Source organism: Dendropsophus ebraccatus, chromosome 1 (genome assembly GCF_027789765.1).
Source record: "Dendropsophus ebraccatus isolate aDenEbr1 chromosome 1, aDenEbr1.pat, whole genome shotgun sequence".
Taxonomy (NCBI): Eukaryota; Metazoa; Chordata; class Amphibia; order Anura; family Hylidae; genus Dendropsophus; species Dendropsophus ebraccatus.
The window spans coordinates 2,720,436-2,739,029 of record NC_091454.1 but is presented as its reverse complement, the minus strand read 5'-3'; the positions used below and the strand labels follow the sequence as shown (position 1 = coordinate 2,739,029).

At 50.8% G+C, this 18,594-nt stretch overlaps 1 protein-coding gene across 2 annotated transcripts; it reads left to right on the top strand.

The window, feature by feature from the left end:
* Positions 1–278: 278 nt before the first annotated feature.
* Positions 279–17,897, top strand: LOC138771541 (sulfotransferase 6B1-like). Of its 2 annotated transcripts, XM_069951361.1 has the most exons (7): positions 279–302; positions 13,409–13,535; positions 14,584–14,768; positions 14,854–14,980; positions 16,450–16,544; positions 16,932–17,118; positions 17,257–17,897. In XM_069951361.1, the coding sequence occupies exons 1-7, from the start codon at positions 297–299 to the stop codon at positions 17,373–17,375; spliced, it is 846 nt and encodes a 281-aa protein (XP_069807462.1). In that variant the 5' UTR covers positions 279–296; the 3' UTR covers positions 17,376–17,897. The 2 variants fall into 2 exon arrangements, with proteins under 2 accessions (XP_069807462.1, XP_069807452.1); XM_069951351.1 differs by lacking the exon at positions 279–302 and having other exon boundaries at positions 13,363–13,535.
* The last annotated feature ends 697 nt before the right edge of the window (positions 17,898–18,594 follow it).

Sequence of the window (18,594 nt, the reverse complement as noted above, 5' to 3'; positions counted from 1 at the left end):
CAACATGGATGCCAGTTAAAGCCCAGCAGTAGTCAACATGGATGCCAGTTAAAGCCCAGCAGTAGTCAACATGGATGCCAGTTAAGGCCCAGCAGTAGCCAACATGGAGGCAAGGGCAGGCACAGTAGTAGTCAACATAGATGCCAGTTAAGGCCCAGCAGTAGCCAACATGGAGGCAAGGGCAGGCACAGCAGTAGTCAACATGGATGCCAGTTAAAGCCCAGCAGTAGCCAACATGGAGGCAAGGGACAGTTGAACGCTGCGCTTGGACACCTTGCTGGAGGGTCTGGAGCATAATGGAGGTGAAGGGGTGCAAGTAGGACGGGAGGCGCTCGTGCTTAGGGCCTGGGTGGGGGGACTGACAGAGCCAGCACCTGACACAGGGGAAGGAGCAGGGGTGCGACTTGCAGTCACTGAACGGCCTTGGTTCCACTGAGTGGGGTGTTTAGCACTCATATGCCTGTGCATGCTGGTAGTGGTTAGGCTGGTAGTGGTGGCTCCCCTGCTGATCCTGGCGTGGCACACATTGCACACTACAGTCCGTCGGTCATCCACAGTTTCTTTAAAAAACCTCCAGACTTGGGAACATCTAGGCCTGGCCACGGGAGTTTGACTCCGCGTAACAGTTGCTGATCTAATCGCTCTGCCCCTGCCTCTCCCTCTGCCCACCCCTCTTCCTCTTCCAACTGGTCCTGTGGGTGATCTTGCCTCCCCCTCAGAAGCACGGTCTTCACTAGGCTTATCCACCCAGCTCGGGTCAGTCACCTCTTCCTCATCCACCAGCTCCTCACTCTCCTCCTCACTTTGAGTTACATCCATGACAACAACTTCACTGTCTGACAACCGGGTCTCATCGTCATCATCAGACGCCTCTTCCAACCCCGCTTACAAGTCCCCACTCTCATCACCCACTGACTGCCTGAGCTGCATAGTTTGGGCATCAGGACAGATCGACTGCTCCGGTTGCTCTGACTCAGGGAAGGGTCCAGAAAAGAGTTCCTGGGAGCCTGGTGGTGGTGGTGGTGGTGGTGGATCTGAATCCCTTCTTTCCCGGCCAGCACCCAGTTTTATATGGCAGGGTCATCTGATCTGGCCAACCAATCGCTGCTATTGACATGTATGGGTCCCACGTGATCGCAGGATGTACCAAAGAGTCTCCTGCATGTTTATTGGCTGAGAAATAGTGGCCAAACTTACAGGAAACGGATACTGAGATTTTCTCGAGTATCGCGAGATGCTCGTCCGAGTAACGAGTATCATCGAGTACCCTAATACTCCATCGAGTACCAAGCTCAGACCAGCACGTCCGCTCATCACTAGTGTTGTCGTTGCAATAAATATACAACTTCCGTTGTTCCAGAACCCTGGCATTGGTCTAGTCATTGGTGCCTTGACTAGGGGCAAAGAAGAATTGGGGACCCGCTTGGTCAGGTTCCCGTGGACTAGCCACATACCTTCGTGCCATGACTGTGACCATAATATCTAGCAAGTGGCAACCCGGAGCCTATACTCTCCGGCGGCGTCACCCCAGCATAACTAGTAAAGAAGTTGGTAGTAGTCTGCTGTCTTGTGTCCTTCCCATGCCGGCTACTGACTAAGACTGACTTGGGTACGGGGACCTGGCAGAGGGCCAGGGCCCAGATAGGACCACTGTGGAGAGCGATCTGGCTTGTGTCCTTCATCCACAATGTCCAGAACAAAAGACTCTATGCTCCTCCAATCATGTGACTAACTTCCTCTACAGCAAGTATAGTGCGCTGCGATTGGGTGAAAGAGTGCAAGAGAAGAAGAAAGAGGAGAGGTGATAGGAGAGAAGAAAGCAGAAATCCTACTGGTTCACAGATTCTGGTGACACACAAACATAATAACCCTTTGCGATCCTTCAGCTGTGCAGCTTCCATATACACATACATAATATAGCGACATCTAGTGGAGAACTTTCAGTACTACTTTTACCACAATAAGAATACAAAAAGTACAGACTTTTGCAAAAGGTGTATATAACTGTAACACCCCTAGTGGGACACCACACCAGTGATGCAGTTTCCAGTCCCTAGTGACCAAGTGTTGCAGTGTCCGGTCCCTGATGACCCAGTCCATAGTAATCCAATGCCCCTGGTGCCCGCTGAGCTCCCCTCCCCCAGTCCCTTCAGCTTCTCTGCACACTTACATCCTGTGTATTGTGGACATAGCATTGCGGTGTAATAACCCTCATATTACGGTATAATAACCCTCATACTTCCGTCATTACCTTTCCCCATCTGATGAAATTCGGTCACAGCGTTTGGCCAGATGCAAATTCTGGGTCAGTAGGAGCTGCCAGCTGGGCGGCTGCCATCACCCCCAGAAGTCGGCTCTATTGTTTGATTATAACTTTATAGCTTATAATGATTATTAGAGTCCAGGGAAGTATCAGAGCAATATTCTATCATGGCTCAGGTCTCTCCTGTAAGGACGTGTTCACACCGAGCAGCACATTAGGATGATGGTATATGGTGGCAGGATGGTGTGCCAACATATGTGCCAACTCTAGCCGACCAGCTGGGTGAGAGGGCAGGATAATAGGGACTATGCTCATACACAAGCATCTAATGTGTGTCCGCCTGCTCAGGTCCTTATACTACAGTGATGCAGCGTCCAGTCCCCAAAACTAGTGACCAGTGATGCAGCGTCCAGTCCCTAGTGACCAGTGATGCAGCGTCCAGTCCCTAGTGACCAGTGATGCAGCGTCCAGTCCCTAGTGACCAGTGATGCAGCGTCCAGTCCCTAGTGACCAGTGATGCAGCGTCCAGTCCCTAGTGACCAGTGATGCAGCGTCCAGTCCCTAGTGACCAGTGATGCAGCGTCCAGTCCCTAGTGACCAGTGATGCAGCGTCCAGTCCCTAGTGACCAGTGATGCAGCGTCCAGTCCCTAGTGACCAGTGATGCAGCGTCCAGTCCCTAGTGACCAGTGATGCAGCGTCCAGTCCCTAGTGACCAGTGATGCAGCGTCCAGTCCCTAGTGACCAGTGATGCAGCGTCCAGTCCCTAGTGACCAGTGATGCAGCGTCCAGTCCCTAGTGACCAGTGATGCAGCGTCCAGTCCCTAGTGACCAGTGATGCAGCGTCCAGTCCCTAGTGACCAGTGATGCAGCGTCCAGTCCCTAGTGACCAGTGATGCAGCGTCCAGTCCCTAGTGACCAGTGATGCAGCGTCCAGTCCCTAGTGACCAGTGATGCAGCGTCCAGTCCCTAGTGACCAGTGATGCAGCGTCCAGTCCCTAGTGACCAGTGATGCAGTGTATTGCAGTACATGGTGTATAGTATACGGTTCCCCCGGTCCTGTATACAGTGAGATGGTGAGGAGGGGGGATTATATTCCCGTTCCTGGATTCTGCAGACGTGACCCCAGCAGTCAGCGTGACACAGCAGGAGTTCTCTCCATAGTAACCTGATTATTGGTTTATTATTATATAATGTATTGATTTCTGTCCTTGTGATCATTGATCCCGGGTGTCATTAGTCCTGATAACGTCCTGTGCTGACGCAGTATCCAGTCCCTATTGATCCAGTCAGTTCCCTGTCCTTAGTGACCGGTGTCCGGTCCCAGTGACGCAGTGTCCGGTCCCCAGTGACGCAGTGTCCGGTCCCCAGTGACGCAGTGTCCGGTCCCCAGTGACAGGTCCCCAGTGACGCGGTGTCCGGTCCCCAGTGACATGTCCCCAGTGATGCAGTGTCCGGTCCCCAGTGACAGGTCCCCAGTGATGCAGTGTCCGGTCCCCAGTGACACAGCATCCGGTCCCCAGTGACGCAGCGTCCGGTCTCCAGTGACGCAGTGTCTGGTCCCCAGTGACGCAGTGTCCGGTCCCCAGTGACAGGTCCCCAGTGATGCAGTGTCCGGTCCCCAGTGACGCGGTGTCCAGTCCCCAGTGACAGGTCCCCAGTGACGCAGTGTCTGGTCCCCAGTGACGCGGTGTCCGGTCCCCAGTGACAGGTCCCCAGTGACGCGGTGTGCGGTCCCCAGTGACAGGTCCCCAGTGACGCGGTGTGCGGTCCCCAGTGACGCGGTGTCCGGTCCCCAGTGACAGGTCCCCAGTGACGCGGTGTGCGGTCCCCAGTGACGCGGTGTCCGGTCCCCAGTGACGCGGTGTCCGGTCCCCAGTGACGTGGTGTCCGATCCCAGTGACGCAGTGTCCGGTCCCCAGTGACGCGGTGTCCGGTCCCCAGTGACGTGGTGTCCGATCCCAGTGACGCAGTGTCCGGTCCCCAGTGACGCAGTGTCCGGTCCCCAGTGACGCGGTGTCCGGTCCCCAGTGACGCGGTGTCCGGTCCCCAGTGACGTGGTGTCCGATCCCAGTGACGCAGTGTCCGGTCCCCAGTGACGCGGTGTCCGGTCCCCAGTGACGCGGTGTCCGGTCCCCAGTGACGTGGTGTCCGATCCCAGTGACGCAGTGTCCGGTCCCCAGTGACGCGGTGTCCGATCCCAGTGATGCAGTGTCGGGTCCCCAGTGACGCAGTGTCCGGTCCCAGTAATGCGGTATCCAGTGACACAGTGCCCGATCCCCAGTGATGCAGTGCCGGTCCCCAGTGATGCAGTGTCCGGTCCCCAGTGATGCAGTGTCCGGTCCCCAGTGATGCAGTGTCCGGTCCCCAGTGATGCAGTGTCCGGTCCCCAGTGATGCAGTGTCGGGTCCCCAGTGACGCAGTGTCCGGTCCCAGTAATGCGGTATCCAGTGACACAGTGCCCGATCCCCAGTGATGCAGTGCCCGGTCCCCAGTGATGCAGTGCCCGGTCCCCAGTGATGCAGTGTCCGGTCCCCAGTGATGCAGTGTCCGGTCCCCAGTGATGCAGTGCCCGGTCCCCAGTGACGCAGTCTTCAGTCCCCAGTGAAACAGTGTCCGGTCCCCAGTTCCCAGTGCCTGGTCCCCAGTCTCCAGTGACGCAGTGCCTGGTGTCCGATCCCCAGTGAAACAGTGTCCGGTCCCAGTGAGGCAGTGTATTGCAGTTACATGGTGTATAGTACACGGTTCCCCCGGTCCAGTATACAGTGAGATGGTGAGGAGGGGGGATTATATGGACGTGTATAGTGAGGAGGGGGATTATATGGACGTGTATAGTGAGGAGGAGGGGGATTATATGGACGTGTATAGTGAGGAGGGGGATTATATGGACGTGTATAGTGAGGAGGGGGATTATATGGACGTGTATAGTGAGGAGGGGGATTATATGGACGTGTATAGTGAGGGGGGGGATTATATGGACGTGTATAGTGAGGGGGGGGGATTATATGGACGTGTATAGTGAGGGGGGGGATTATATGGACGTGTATAGTGAGGAGGAGGGGGATTATATGGACGTGTATAGTGAGGAGGGGGGATTATATGGACGTGTATAGTGAGGAGGGGGATTATATGGACGTGTATAGTGAGGAGGGGGGATTATATGGACGTGTATAGTGAGGAGGGGGGATTATATGGACGTGTATAGTGAGGAGGGGGATTATATGGACGTGTATAGTGAGGAGGGGGGATTATATGGACGTGTATAGTGAGACCACCCCGGCACCATGTGATTCCCGTTCCTGGATTCTGCAGACGTGACCCCAGCAGTCAGCGTGACACAGCAGGAGTTCTCTCCATAGTAACCTGATTATTGGTTTATTATATAATGCATTGATTTCTGTCCTTGTGATCATTGATACCGGGTGTCATTAGTCCTGATAAGGTCCTGTATACAGTGATAAGGTAAGGAGGGGATTCTATGGACGTGTATAGTGATATGGTGAGGAGGGGGATTATATGGACGTGTATAGTGAGGAGGGGGATTATATGGACGTGTATAGGGAGGAGGGGGATTATATGGACGTGTATAGTGATATGGTGAGGAGGGGGATTATATGGACGTGTATAGGGAGGAGGGGGATTATATGGACGTGTATAGTGAGGAGGAGGGGGATTATATGGACGTGTATAGTGAGGAGGGGGATTATATGGACGTGTATAGTGATATGGTGAGGAGGGGGATGATATGGACGTGTATAGTGAGGAGGAGGATTATATGGACGTGTATAGTGAGGAGGAGGATTATATGGACGTGTATAGTGAGGAGGGGGATTATATGGACGTGTATAGGGAGGAGGGGGATTATATGGACGTGTATAGTGAGGAGGAGGGGGATTATATGGACGTGTATAGTGAGGAGGGGGATTATATGGACGTGTATAGTGATATGGTGAGGAGGGGGATTATATGGACGTGTATAGTGATATGGTGAGGAGGGGGATTATATGGACGTGTATAGTGAGGAGGGGGATAATATGGACGTGTATAGTGAGGAGGAGGGGGATTATATGGACGTGTATAGTGAGGAGGGGGATTATATGGACTTGTATAGTGAGGAGGGGGATTATATGGACGTGTATAGTGAGGAGGGGGATTATATGGACGTGTATAATGAGGAGGGGGATTATATGGACGTGTATAGTGAGGAGGGGGATTATATGGACGTGTATAGTGAGGAGGGGGATTATATGGACGTGTATAGTGAGGAGGGGGATTATATGGACGTGTATAGTGAGGAGGGGGGATTATATGGACGTGTATAGTGAGGAGGGGGGATTATATGGACGTGTATAGTGAGGAGGGGGATTATATGGACGTGTATAGTGAGGAGGGGGGGGATTATATGGACTTGTATAGTGAGGAGGGGGATTATATGGACGTGTATAGTGAGGGGGGGGATTATATGGACGTGTATAGTGAGGAGGGGGATTATATGGACGTGTATAGTGAGGGGGGGGATTATATGGACGTGTATAATGAGGAGGGGGATTATATGGACGTGTATAGTGAGGAGGGGGATTATATGGACGTGTATAGTGAGGAGGAGGATTATATGGACGTGTATAGTGAGGAGGGGGATTATATGGACGTGTATAGTGAGGAGGGGGATTATATGGACGTGTATAGTGAAGAGGGGGATTATATGGACGTGTATAGTGAGGAGGGGGATTATATGCACGTGTATAGTGAGGAGGGGGATTATATGGACGTGTATAGTGAGGAGGGGGATTATATGGACGTGTATAGTGAGGAGGAGGATTATATGGACGTGTATAGTGAGGAGGGGGATTATATGCACGTGTATAGTGAGGAGGGGGATTATATGCACGTGTATAGTGAGGAGGGGGATTATATGGACGTGTATAGTGAGGAGGGGGATTATATGGACGTGTATAGTGAGGAGGGGGATTATATGGACGTGTATAGTGAGGAGGGGGATTATATGGACGTGTATAGTGAGGAGGGGGATTATATGGACGTGTATAGTAAGATGGTGAGAAGGGGGGATTATATGGACGTGTATAGTGAGGAGGGGGATTATATGGACGTGTATAGTGATATGGTGAGAAGGGGGATTATATGGACGTGTATAGTGAGGAGGGGGGATTATATGGACGTGTATAGTGAGGAGGGGGATTATATGGACGTGTATAGTGAGGAGGGGGATTATATGGACGTGTATAGTGAGGAGGGGGGATTATATGGACGTGTATAGTGAGGAGGGGGATTATATGGACGTGTATAGTGAGGAGCGGGATTATATGGACGTGTATAATGAGGAGGGGGGATTATATGGACGTGTATAGTGAGGAGGAGGATTATATGGACGTGTATAGTGAGGAGGGGGATTATATGGATGTGTATAGTGATATGGTGAGGAGGGGGATTATATGGACGTGTATAGTGATATGGTGAGGAGGGGGATTATATGGACGTGTATAATGAGGAGGGGGATTATATGGACGTGTATAGTGAGGAGGGGGATTATATGGACGTGTATAGTGAGGGGGGGGATTATATGGACGTGTATAGTGAGGAGGGGGATTATATGGACATGTATAGTGAGGAGGGGGGATTATATGGACGTGTATAGTGAGGAGGGGGGGATTATATGGACGTGTATAGTGAGGAGGGGGGGGATTATATGGACGTGTATAGTGAGGAGGGGGGATTATATGGACGTGTATAGTGAGGAGGGGGGATTATATGGACGTGTATAGTGAGGAGGGGGGATTATATGGACGTGTATAGTGAGGAGGGGGATTATATGGACGTGTATAGTGAGGAGGGGGATTATATGGACGTGTATAGTGAGGAGGGGGGATTATATGGACGTGTATAGTGAGGAGGGGGATTATATGGACGTGTATAGTGAGGAGGGGGATTATATGGACGTGTATAGTGAGGAGGATTATATGGATGTGTATAGTGAGGGGGGGGATTATATGGACGTGTATAGTGAGGAGGGGGATTATATGGACGTGTATAGTGAGGAGGGGGATTATATGGACGTGTATAGTGAGGAGGGGGATTATATGGACGTGTATAGTGAGGAGGGGGATTATATGGACGTGTATAGTGAGGAGGGGGATTATATGGACGTGTATAGTGAGGAGGGGGGATTATATGGACGTGTATAGTGAGGAGGGGGATTATATGGACGTGTATAGTGAGGAGGGGGATTATATGGACGTGTATAGTGAGGAGGGGGGATTATATGGACGTGTATAGTGAGGAGGAGGGGGATTATATGGACGTGTATAGTGAGATGGTGAGAAGGGGGGATTATATGGACGTGTATAGTGAGGAGGGGGATTATATGGACGTGTATAGTGAGGAGGGGGATTATATGGACGTGTATAGTGAGATGGTGAGAAGGGGGGATTATATGGACGTGTATAGTGAGGGGGGGGATTATATGGACGTGTATAGTGAGGAGGGGGATTATATGGACGTGTATAGTGAGGAGGAGGATTATATGGACGTGTATAGTGAGGAGGGGGGGGGATTATATGGACGTGTATAGTGAGGAGGGGGGGGGGGATTATATGGACGTGTATAGTGAGGAGGGGGATTATATGGACGTGTATAGTGAGGGGGGGGGGATTATATGGACGTGTATAGTGAGGAGGGGGGATTATATGGACGTGTATAGTGAGGAGGGGGGGGATTATATGGACGTGTATAGTGAGGAGGGGGGGGATTATATGGACGTGTATAGTGAGGAGGGGGGATTATATGGACGTGTATAGTGAGGGGGGGGGGATTATATGGACGTGTATAGTGAGGAGGGGGGGGATTATATGGACGTGTATAGTGAGGAGGGGGGGGGGATTATATGGACGTGTATAGTGAGGAGGGGGATTATATGGACGTGTATAGTGAGGGGGGGGATTATATGGACGTGTATAGTGAGGAGGGGGGATTATATGGACGTGTATAGTGAGGGGGGGGATTATATGGACGTGTATAGTGAGGAGGGGGATTATATGGACGTGTATAGTGAGGGGGGGGATTATATGGACGTGTATAGTGAGGGGGGGGATTATATGGACGTGTATAGTGAGGGGGGGGATTATATGGACGTGTATAGTGAGGGGGGGGATTATATGGACGTGTATAGTGAGGAGGGGGATTATATGGACGTGTATAGTGAGGAGGGGGGATTATATGGACGTGTATAGTGAGGAGGGGGGATTATATGGACGTGTATAGTGAGGAGGGGGGATTATATGGACGTGTATAGTGATATGGTGAGAGGGGGATTATATGGACGTGTATAGTGATATGGTGAGGGGGGGATTATATGGACGTGTATAGTGAGGAGGGGGATTATATGGACGTGTATAGTGAGGAGGGGGATTATATGGACGTGTATAGTGAGGAGGGGGATTATATGGACGTGTATAGTGAGGGGGGATTATATGGACGTGTATAGTGAGGAGGGGGATTATATGGACGTGTATAGTGAGGGGGGGGATTATATGGACGTGTATAGTGAGGGGGGGATTATATGGACGTGTATAGTGAGGAGGGGGGATTATATGGACGTGTATAGTGAGGAGGGGGGATTATATGGACGTGTATAGTGAGGGGGGGGATTATATGGACGTGTATAGTGAGGGGGGGGATTATATGGACGTGTATAGTGAGGGGGGGGGATTATATGGACGTGTATAGTGAGGAGGGGGATTATATGGAGTGTGTATAGTGAGGAGGGGGGATTATATGGACGTGTATAGTGAGGAGGGGGGATTATATGGACGTGTATAGTGAGGAGGGGGATTATATGGACGTGTATAGTGAGGAGGGGGATTATATGGACGTGTATAGTGAGGAGGGGGATTATATGGGACGTGTATAGTGAGGAGGGGGATTATATGGACGTGTATAGTGAGGAGGGGGGATTATATGGACGTGTATAGTGAGGAGGGGGGATTATATGGACGTTGATAGTGAGGAGGGGGATTATATGGACTGTGTATAGTGAGGAGGGGGGATTATATGGACGTTGTATAGTGAGGAGGGGGATTATATGGACGTGTATAGTGAGGGGGGGATTATATGGACGTGTATAGTGAGGAGGGGGATTATATGGACGTGTATAGTGAGGGGGGGGATTATATGGACGTGTATAGTGAGGAGGGGGGGGATTATATGGACGTGTATAGTGAGGAGGGGGATTATATGGACGTGTATAGTGAGGAGGGGGGGATTATATGGACGTGTATAGTGAGGAGGGGGATTATATGGACGTGTATAGTGAGGAGGGGGATTATATGGACGTGTATAGTGAGGAGGGGGATTATATGGACGTTGTATAGTGAGGGGGGGATTATATGGACGTGTATAGTGAGGAGGGGGGATTATATGGACGTGTATAGTGAGGGGGGGGATTATATGGACGTGTATAGTGAGGGGGGGGATTATATGGACGTGTATAGTGAGGGGGGGATTATATGGACGTGTATAGTGAGGAGGGGGATTATATGGACGTGTATAGTGAGGGGGGGGATTATATGGACGTGTATAGTGAGGAGGGGGGATTATATGGACGTGTATAGTGAGGAGGGGGATTATATGGACGTGTATAGTGAGGAGGGGGATTATATGGACGTGTATAGTGAGGAGGGGGATTATATGGACGTGTATAGTGAGGAGGGGGATTATAATGGACGTGTATAGTGAGGGGGGGATTATATGGACGTGTATAGTGAGGAGGGGGATTATATGGACGTGTATAGTGAGGAGGGGGGATTATATGGACGTGTATAGTGAAGGAGGGGGATTATATGGACGTTATAGTGGAGGAGGGGGATTATATGGACGTGTATAGTGAGGGGGGGATTATATGGACGTGTATAGTGAGGAGGGGGATTATATGGACGTGTATAGTGAGGTGGGGGATTATATGGACGTGTATAGTGAGGGGGATTATATGGACGTGTATAGTGAGGAGGGGGATTATATGGACGTGTATAGTGAGGAGGGGGATTATATGGACGTGTATAGTGAGGGGGGGGATTATATGGACGTGTATAGTGAGGGGGGGGATTATATGGGACGTGTATAGTGAGGGGGGGATTATATGGACGTGTATAGTGAGGGGGGGGATTATATGGACGTGTATAGTGAGGAGGGGGATTATATGGACGTGTATAGTGAGGGGGGGGATTATATGGACGTGTATAGTGAGGAGGGGGATTATATGGACGTGTATAGTGAGGGGGGGGGGATTATATGGACGTGTATAGTGAGGAGGGGGATTATATGGACGTGTATAGTGAGGGGGGGGGATTATATGGACGTGTATAGTGAGGGGGGGGATTATATGGACGTGTATAGTGAGGGGGGGGGATTATATGGACGTGTATAGTGAGGAGGGGGATTATATGGATGTGTATAGTGAGGGGGGGGATTATATGGACGTGTATAGTGAGGAGGGGGATTATATGGATGTGTATAGTGAGGGGGGGGATTATATGGACGTGTATAGTGAGGGGGGGGGATTATATGGACGTGTATAGTGAGGGGGGGGGATTATATGGACGTGTATAATGAGGAGGGGGATTATATGGACGTGTATAGTGAGGGGGGGGATTATATGGACGTGTATAGTGAGGAGGGGGGGGATTATATGGACGTGTATAGTGAGGGGGGGGATTATATGGATGTGTATAGTGAGGGGGGGGATTATATGGACGTGTATAGTGAGGAGGGGGATTATATGGATGTGTATAGTGAGGGGGGGGATTATATGGACGTGTATAGTGAGGGGGGGGGATTATATGGACGTGTATAGTGAGGGGGGGGATTATATGGACGTGTATAGTGAGGGGGGGGATTATATGGACGTGTATAGTGAGGAGGGGGGGGGATTATATGGACGTGTATAGTGAGGGGGGGGATTATATGGACGTGTATAGTGAGGAGGGGGATTATATGGACGTGTATAGTGAGGAGGGGGATTATATGGACGTGTATAGTGAGGAGGAGGGGGATTATATGGACGTGTATAGTGAGGAGGGGGGATTATATGGACGTGTATAGTGAGGGAGCGGGATTATATGGACGTGTATAGTGAGGAGGGGGATTATATGGACGTGTATAGTGAGGGGGGGGATTATATGGACGTGTATAGTGAGGGGGGGGATTATATGGACGTGTATAGTGAGGAGGGGGGATTATATGGACGTGTATAGTGAGGGGGGGGATTATATGGACGTGTATAGTGAGGGGGGGGATTATATGGACGTGTATAGTGAGGGGGGGGATTATATGGACGTGTATAGTGAGGGGGGGGATTATATGGACGTGTATAGTGAGGAGCGGGATTATATGGACGTGTATAGTGAGGGGGGGGATTATATGGACGTGTATAGTGAGGGGGGGGATTATATGGACGTGTATAGTGAGGAGGGGGATAATATGGACGTGTATAGTGAGGGGGGGGATTATATGGACGTGTATAGTGAGGGGGGGGATTATATGGACGTGTATAGTGAGGAGAGGGATTATATGGACGTGTATAGTGAGGAGGGGGATTATATGGACGTGTATAATGAGGAGGGGGATTATATGGAGGTGTATAGTGAGGAGGGGGGGGATTATATGGACGTGTATAGTGAGGGGGGGGATTATATGGACGTGTATAGTGAGACCACCCCTGCACCATGTGATTCCTCTTCCCAGCAGTCAGCGTGACACAGTCCTCTCCATAATAACCTGATTATTGGCTTCTTATTATATAATGAATTGATTTCTGTCCTTGCGACATTGATCGTGGCCGTCATTAGTCCTGATAACGTCCTGGGATTGTGTCAGCGGGTTTACGGTAAAGGTCCCACCTGTTCCATGAATGTTCCGCAATAAGGTGATAGAATGTAGCGAGTCACCGCAGCCCATTCACCCGGCCATAAATTCCCTGATAACTTATCTAGAACTATTCCCTGATATCTTATTGTCAATTAGCGACAAGGCGTGGAGCGCAGGGGGGGGGGGGGGGGGTGTCCGCTATATAGACCCAGCGGCTCGGCCACCACTTCATCCCACAGGGCATCCGACCAGTCCCCACCATGTCTCTCCAGGCCGACCTCATCCACATCTTTAATGGCGTCCCCTTCAGCACCCGCTCCTCGCCAGAGCTGCTCCGATCCTTGGAGGGATTCCAGGCCCGCGACGACGACCTCCTTCTAGTTTCTTACCCAAAATCCGGTATTTACCAATTTTACATCTCATTTTTCTGTCACTAAAGCCGATCACCCTGACCGTTACTACTGGCAGAAGCTGAGATATGGGGGGCTGCCCGGCCGTTACTACTGGCAGAAGCTGAGATACGGGGGGCTGCCCGGCCGTGACTACTGGCAGAAGCTGAGATACGGGGGGCTGCCCGGCCGTTACTACTGGCAGAAGCTGAGATAAGGGGGGCTGTACGGCCGTTACTACTGGCAGAAGCTGAGATACGGGGGGCTGCCCGGCCGTGACTACTGGCAGAAGCTGAGATACGGGGGGCTGCCCGGCCGTGACTACTGGCAGAAGCTGAGATACGGGGGGCTGCCCGGCCGTTACTACTGGCAGAAGCTGAGATACGGGGGGCTGCCCGGCCGTTACTACTGGCAGAAGCTGAGATACGGGTGGCTGCCCGGACGTGACTACTGGCAGAAGCTGAGATACGGGGGGCTGCCCGGCCGTTACTACTGGCAGAAGCTGAGATACGGGGGGCTGCCCGGCCGTGACTACTGGCAGAAGCTGAGATACGGGGGGCTGCCCGGCCGTGACTACTGGCAGAAGCTGAGATACGGGGGGCTGCCCGGCCGTGACTACTGGCAGAAGCTGAGATACGGGGGGCTGCCCGGCCGTTACTACTGGCAGAAGCTGAGATACGGGGGGCTGCCCGGCCGTGACTACTGGCAGAAGCTGAGATACGGGTGGCTGCCCGGACGTGACTACTGGCAGAAGCTGACATACGGCCGTTACTACTGGCAGAAGCTGAGATAGGGGGTGCTGCTCGACCGTGACTACTGGCAGCCTAATAGCCACTGTATGGCAGAAGGCGGGGGTGACAATAGGGAGGGAAGGCGGGGGTGACAATAGGGAGGGAAGGCGGGGGTGACAATAGGGAGGCAGGGGTGACAATAGGGAGGGAAGGCGGGGGTGACAATAGGGAGGGAAGGCGGGGGTGACAATAGGGAGGGAAGGCGGGGGTGACACCAGGCTCCTCCCCCTTCCCCCATGCTCACCTCGGATTGGTTGCTCCCCGCAGGCACTCACTGGTTGGCTGAGATCGTGAAGCACCTTTACTCCTCTAAGGTCTCGCTCACCTCGGCCATGGAGTTCGGGGATGTTTCGAAGCTGGAAGAACTGGAAAACATCACAAATAAGAGGATCATCCCGACCCACCTGAGCTACCACATGTTACCCCAGGACTTCAAAGCCAAGAAGTGCAAGGTGAGGGGATAGTGCTGAGGGGTTGTTACAATGTATCAGTGTACGGACATGGTGGTAACCATTGTATCCTCCATCCCTCCTGCAGGCGATATACATCATCCGAAACCCAAAGGACACGGCCGTATCTTTATACCACTACTACAGGGAGAACCCCAACCTGCCCACCATCGAGGGCTGGCCCACCTACCTGGATATGTTCCTACGCGGAGAAGGTGACTACCCTCATTATCACTAGTATTGATTATAGATTGATGGCTTTAGCGGCTGCCTCCTGACCTGGGGCACTCCTCATTATCACTAGTATTGATTATAGATTGATGGCTTTAGCGGCTGCCTCCTGACTTGGGGCACTCCTCATTATCACTAGTATTGATTATAGATTGATGGCTTTAGCGGCTGCCTCCTGACCTGGGGCACTCCTCATTATCACTAGTATTGATTATAGATTGATGGATTTAGCGGCTGCCTCCTGACCTGGGGCACTCCTCATTATCACTAGTATTGATTATAGATTGATGGCTTTAGCGGCTGCCTCCTGACCTGGGGCACTCCTCATTATCACTAGTATTGATTATAGATCGGCGGCTTTAGCGGCTGCCTCCTGATCATAAGAAATAAAGGGTTAAAGAGGTTGTTAACCAATATATTTTTCTTTCAAATCAATTGGTGCCAGAAAGTTGTATAGATTTGTAATTAACGTATATCCATTTCCCGGCACTTCTCAGCTGCTGTATGTCCTGCAGGAAGTGGTGTATTCTCTCCAGTCTGACACAGTGCTCTCTGCTACCACCTCTGTCCATGTCAGGAACTGTCCAGAGCAGGAGAGGTTTTCTATGGGGATTGGCTGCTGCTCTGGACAGTTCCTGACATGGACAGAGGTGGCAGCAGAGAGCAATGTGTCAGACTGGAGAGAATACACCACTTCCTGCAGGACACACAGCAGCTGATAAGTACTGGAAGACTGGAGAGATTACAGCACTTCCTGCAGGACATACAGCAGCTGATAAGTACTGCAAGACTGGAGATGTTGTAATAGAAGTAAACAGCACTCTCCATTCATTTGTAAGAACATTTTTTTTTTGTGAACAATCCCTTTAATCCTGGCGGCGGCGGGGACACCTGTTCTTTACACATCTCGTCCGACCTCGTCCTGCCCAAAGGTCGAGATCACAATCGGGCATCTTTCTTATTATGGAAGCTTCTGCGCTTACACAACGCCGACTGATACATTGTAACAGAGAACATGACCTGTAACAGACTTCACCATGTCAGGAATATGCTTACATCCAATCACCGCCCTGGACTTCTTACAGCTGAGGGTTTGTCACAGTGAGAGGTAAAAACATACGGATAAGGCTTCACATATAAGCGACTGGACACCAGCCCTCTAAATCTATTAAAGGGGTTGTCCAGGATTTAAAAAAAAACAAAAAAAAAAAACAGACCGCCCCCCTCCCCTCAGGTTGTATGTGGTATTACAGTTCAGCTCCATTTACTTCAATGGAACTTAGATACAAACAATTACAACCAACCTGAGAACAAGAGTGGGGCTGTTTGTGGAAGAAAGCTGCCATGTTTTTCTGAGCCTGAATAATCCCTTTAAGAATTATTCCCCATTGTAATAACCTATGATCACCTATATCCTGTAATAATCTTTAATAATCTATGCTCTGCGTTGCAGTGGTTTGCGGCTCGTGGTTCGATCACATTCTTAGCTGGGAAGAACACCGCAATGAGATGGGGACGCTCTTCCTTTACTACGAAGCCATGAAGAAGGTAAGACCCTCCAGCCCACAGTCATCCATTCTACGCCTTTCCAGTTCCAGTGACGTTTGCTGCCCGATCCAGTTTCTTTTTATTGTTGTATCAGTTTTTTACCGTTCACAAAAAGGTAGAAAAAAACTGCAAGGATTTTGATGCAGAAATTGCAGCTTTGTGTATTGAACGCCATGCGGTTTTACCATCCCCCATTAAAATTGGTGCCCTCGCCCTCCTGCAGTTTGAAGCGAGTCCCCTATGTTGCATTATTCATGGGACACTGCATACTACCCCTCACAAAGCAATGTACTCCCCACATCCAGACAGCTGGACTACAACCCTCAGCCAGCCAGGGCATGCTGGGAGCAGTAGTTACACCATATATTGATTAATACTTTCCCGCAGGATCTCTTCCAGACAGTGAGGAGGATCTGCACTTTCTTGGGGATCAACATCAACGACAATGAAATCTATGAGATCTGCAAGAAGACGTCGTTCTCCGAGATGAAGAACAATGTGGAAAAGGAGAGTGTGGACCCGGAGCACACCGTCTGCGCCCTGACCTCCAACAAGAAGCTGATCTTCCGCAAAGGTGAGCACAGACTAGAAAGCTCCCCAATCATATAGGACATGTACTTAGTCTGCAGAGATGTCACTGGCTGCACTCTGTGCTCCAGAGCTGCTCTTCATCCTGATCGATGACCATGAACCATCTTGTCTTCCTTCATAGGGACTGTGGGGGACTGGAAACAATACTTCACCAACAAGCAGAACCGGCTTTTCGATGAGATGTACAACACCAAGATGGACTCCAGCTGCCTGGCCAAAAACATCCGCTATGAGAACTGAGGCTCCGCCGCGCCTCAAGCCTCAACTCTGTTACAAGCAAAATGAACAAGTATCTTCTATGAGCACCAAGTGGGGACTATGAAGGAGTCACTGAGGATCAGTTTATTAATCCAACCTGTGGAATGATGCAGTCATTAATCTGAAAGCTCTTAGTGGGAGGAGGAGTCAGGGGCCTTCGCCTGTGGAAGGAGCCAGAGGCCACAGTTGTCACTTCTTCCTATGTGATTACATCCAGAGCCCTATATTATTAGTATGTGCTACAACCAGATTATAGGGAATACTTCGGGGGCGGGGCTGCTCCTTTGCAGACTACAGCCACGCCCCTGAGGAGTGCACAACCCATTCTATCTGCAAAATCCATCATGTCACCAATGTGAATTGAGCCATTTTGTGACTATTACTAAGAGGACTATACTACTGACAGTGCAGGGGCCTTTGGAGATGCCCATTATTAGTCTAGGTTTCCTTATTTTTTCTACCATCAAGGGAAATGTTATACATTTGCCAGAACCCAACCCCCCCCCCCCCCCCCCCCCGTATTACATAAATTGTGATTTGACATCTGTATCTGGATGACCTGTCCCCTCTAGGGTCCGACCTTCCAGGGCATCACATCGGGCCTATACGCTGCGCAGAGACCCCCTCCTCCTCGCCCCCGGCCTCCGCTCTACCTCTGGTATATGTCTGTAATTCAGTTACATTTCTCTGTATATCTGCTGTATATAGATCGGCTTTGAATAAATATTTTACACTCTTTATCGGCCTCCATCTCTGTTTGTCCTGTGGGAGAAGCATAATCCTGATCTAAATCCGTACATAACGTGTGTGACATCACTGGGAGGGTGTGTCACAGGTGATTTCGTGGTCAAAGATGGTCAGACCAATCTCAGACGGGGGCAAGTGGAAGACAGGTCGCTGGTCCTACAAGGTGGGGGGGGGGGGGTCAGGGTAGAAACTTTATTTCCAACCCTAACCAAGATAAATCCAAGCAATTATGCCAGACAGGTGTGTGTGTGTGTGTGTGTGTGTGTGGTGACTTTTACATTTTGGTCCCATCTGGGACGCTCTGATTCCCATTTCCTGGATAGTCCAGGTGGTCTCCCAGAGTTATCAGATACAGTTTAATTCTCCCTCTCATTTTGTAGTAACTACTCAGGACCATCAGACTCCAGATCAGATTCTAGCAGGGGTCCAAGATCTTATTCAGTTAGGGTCACTA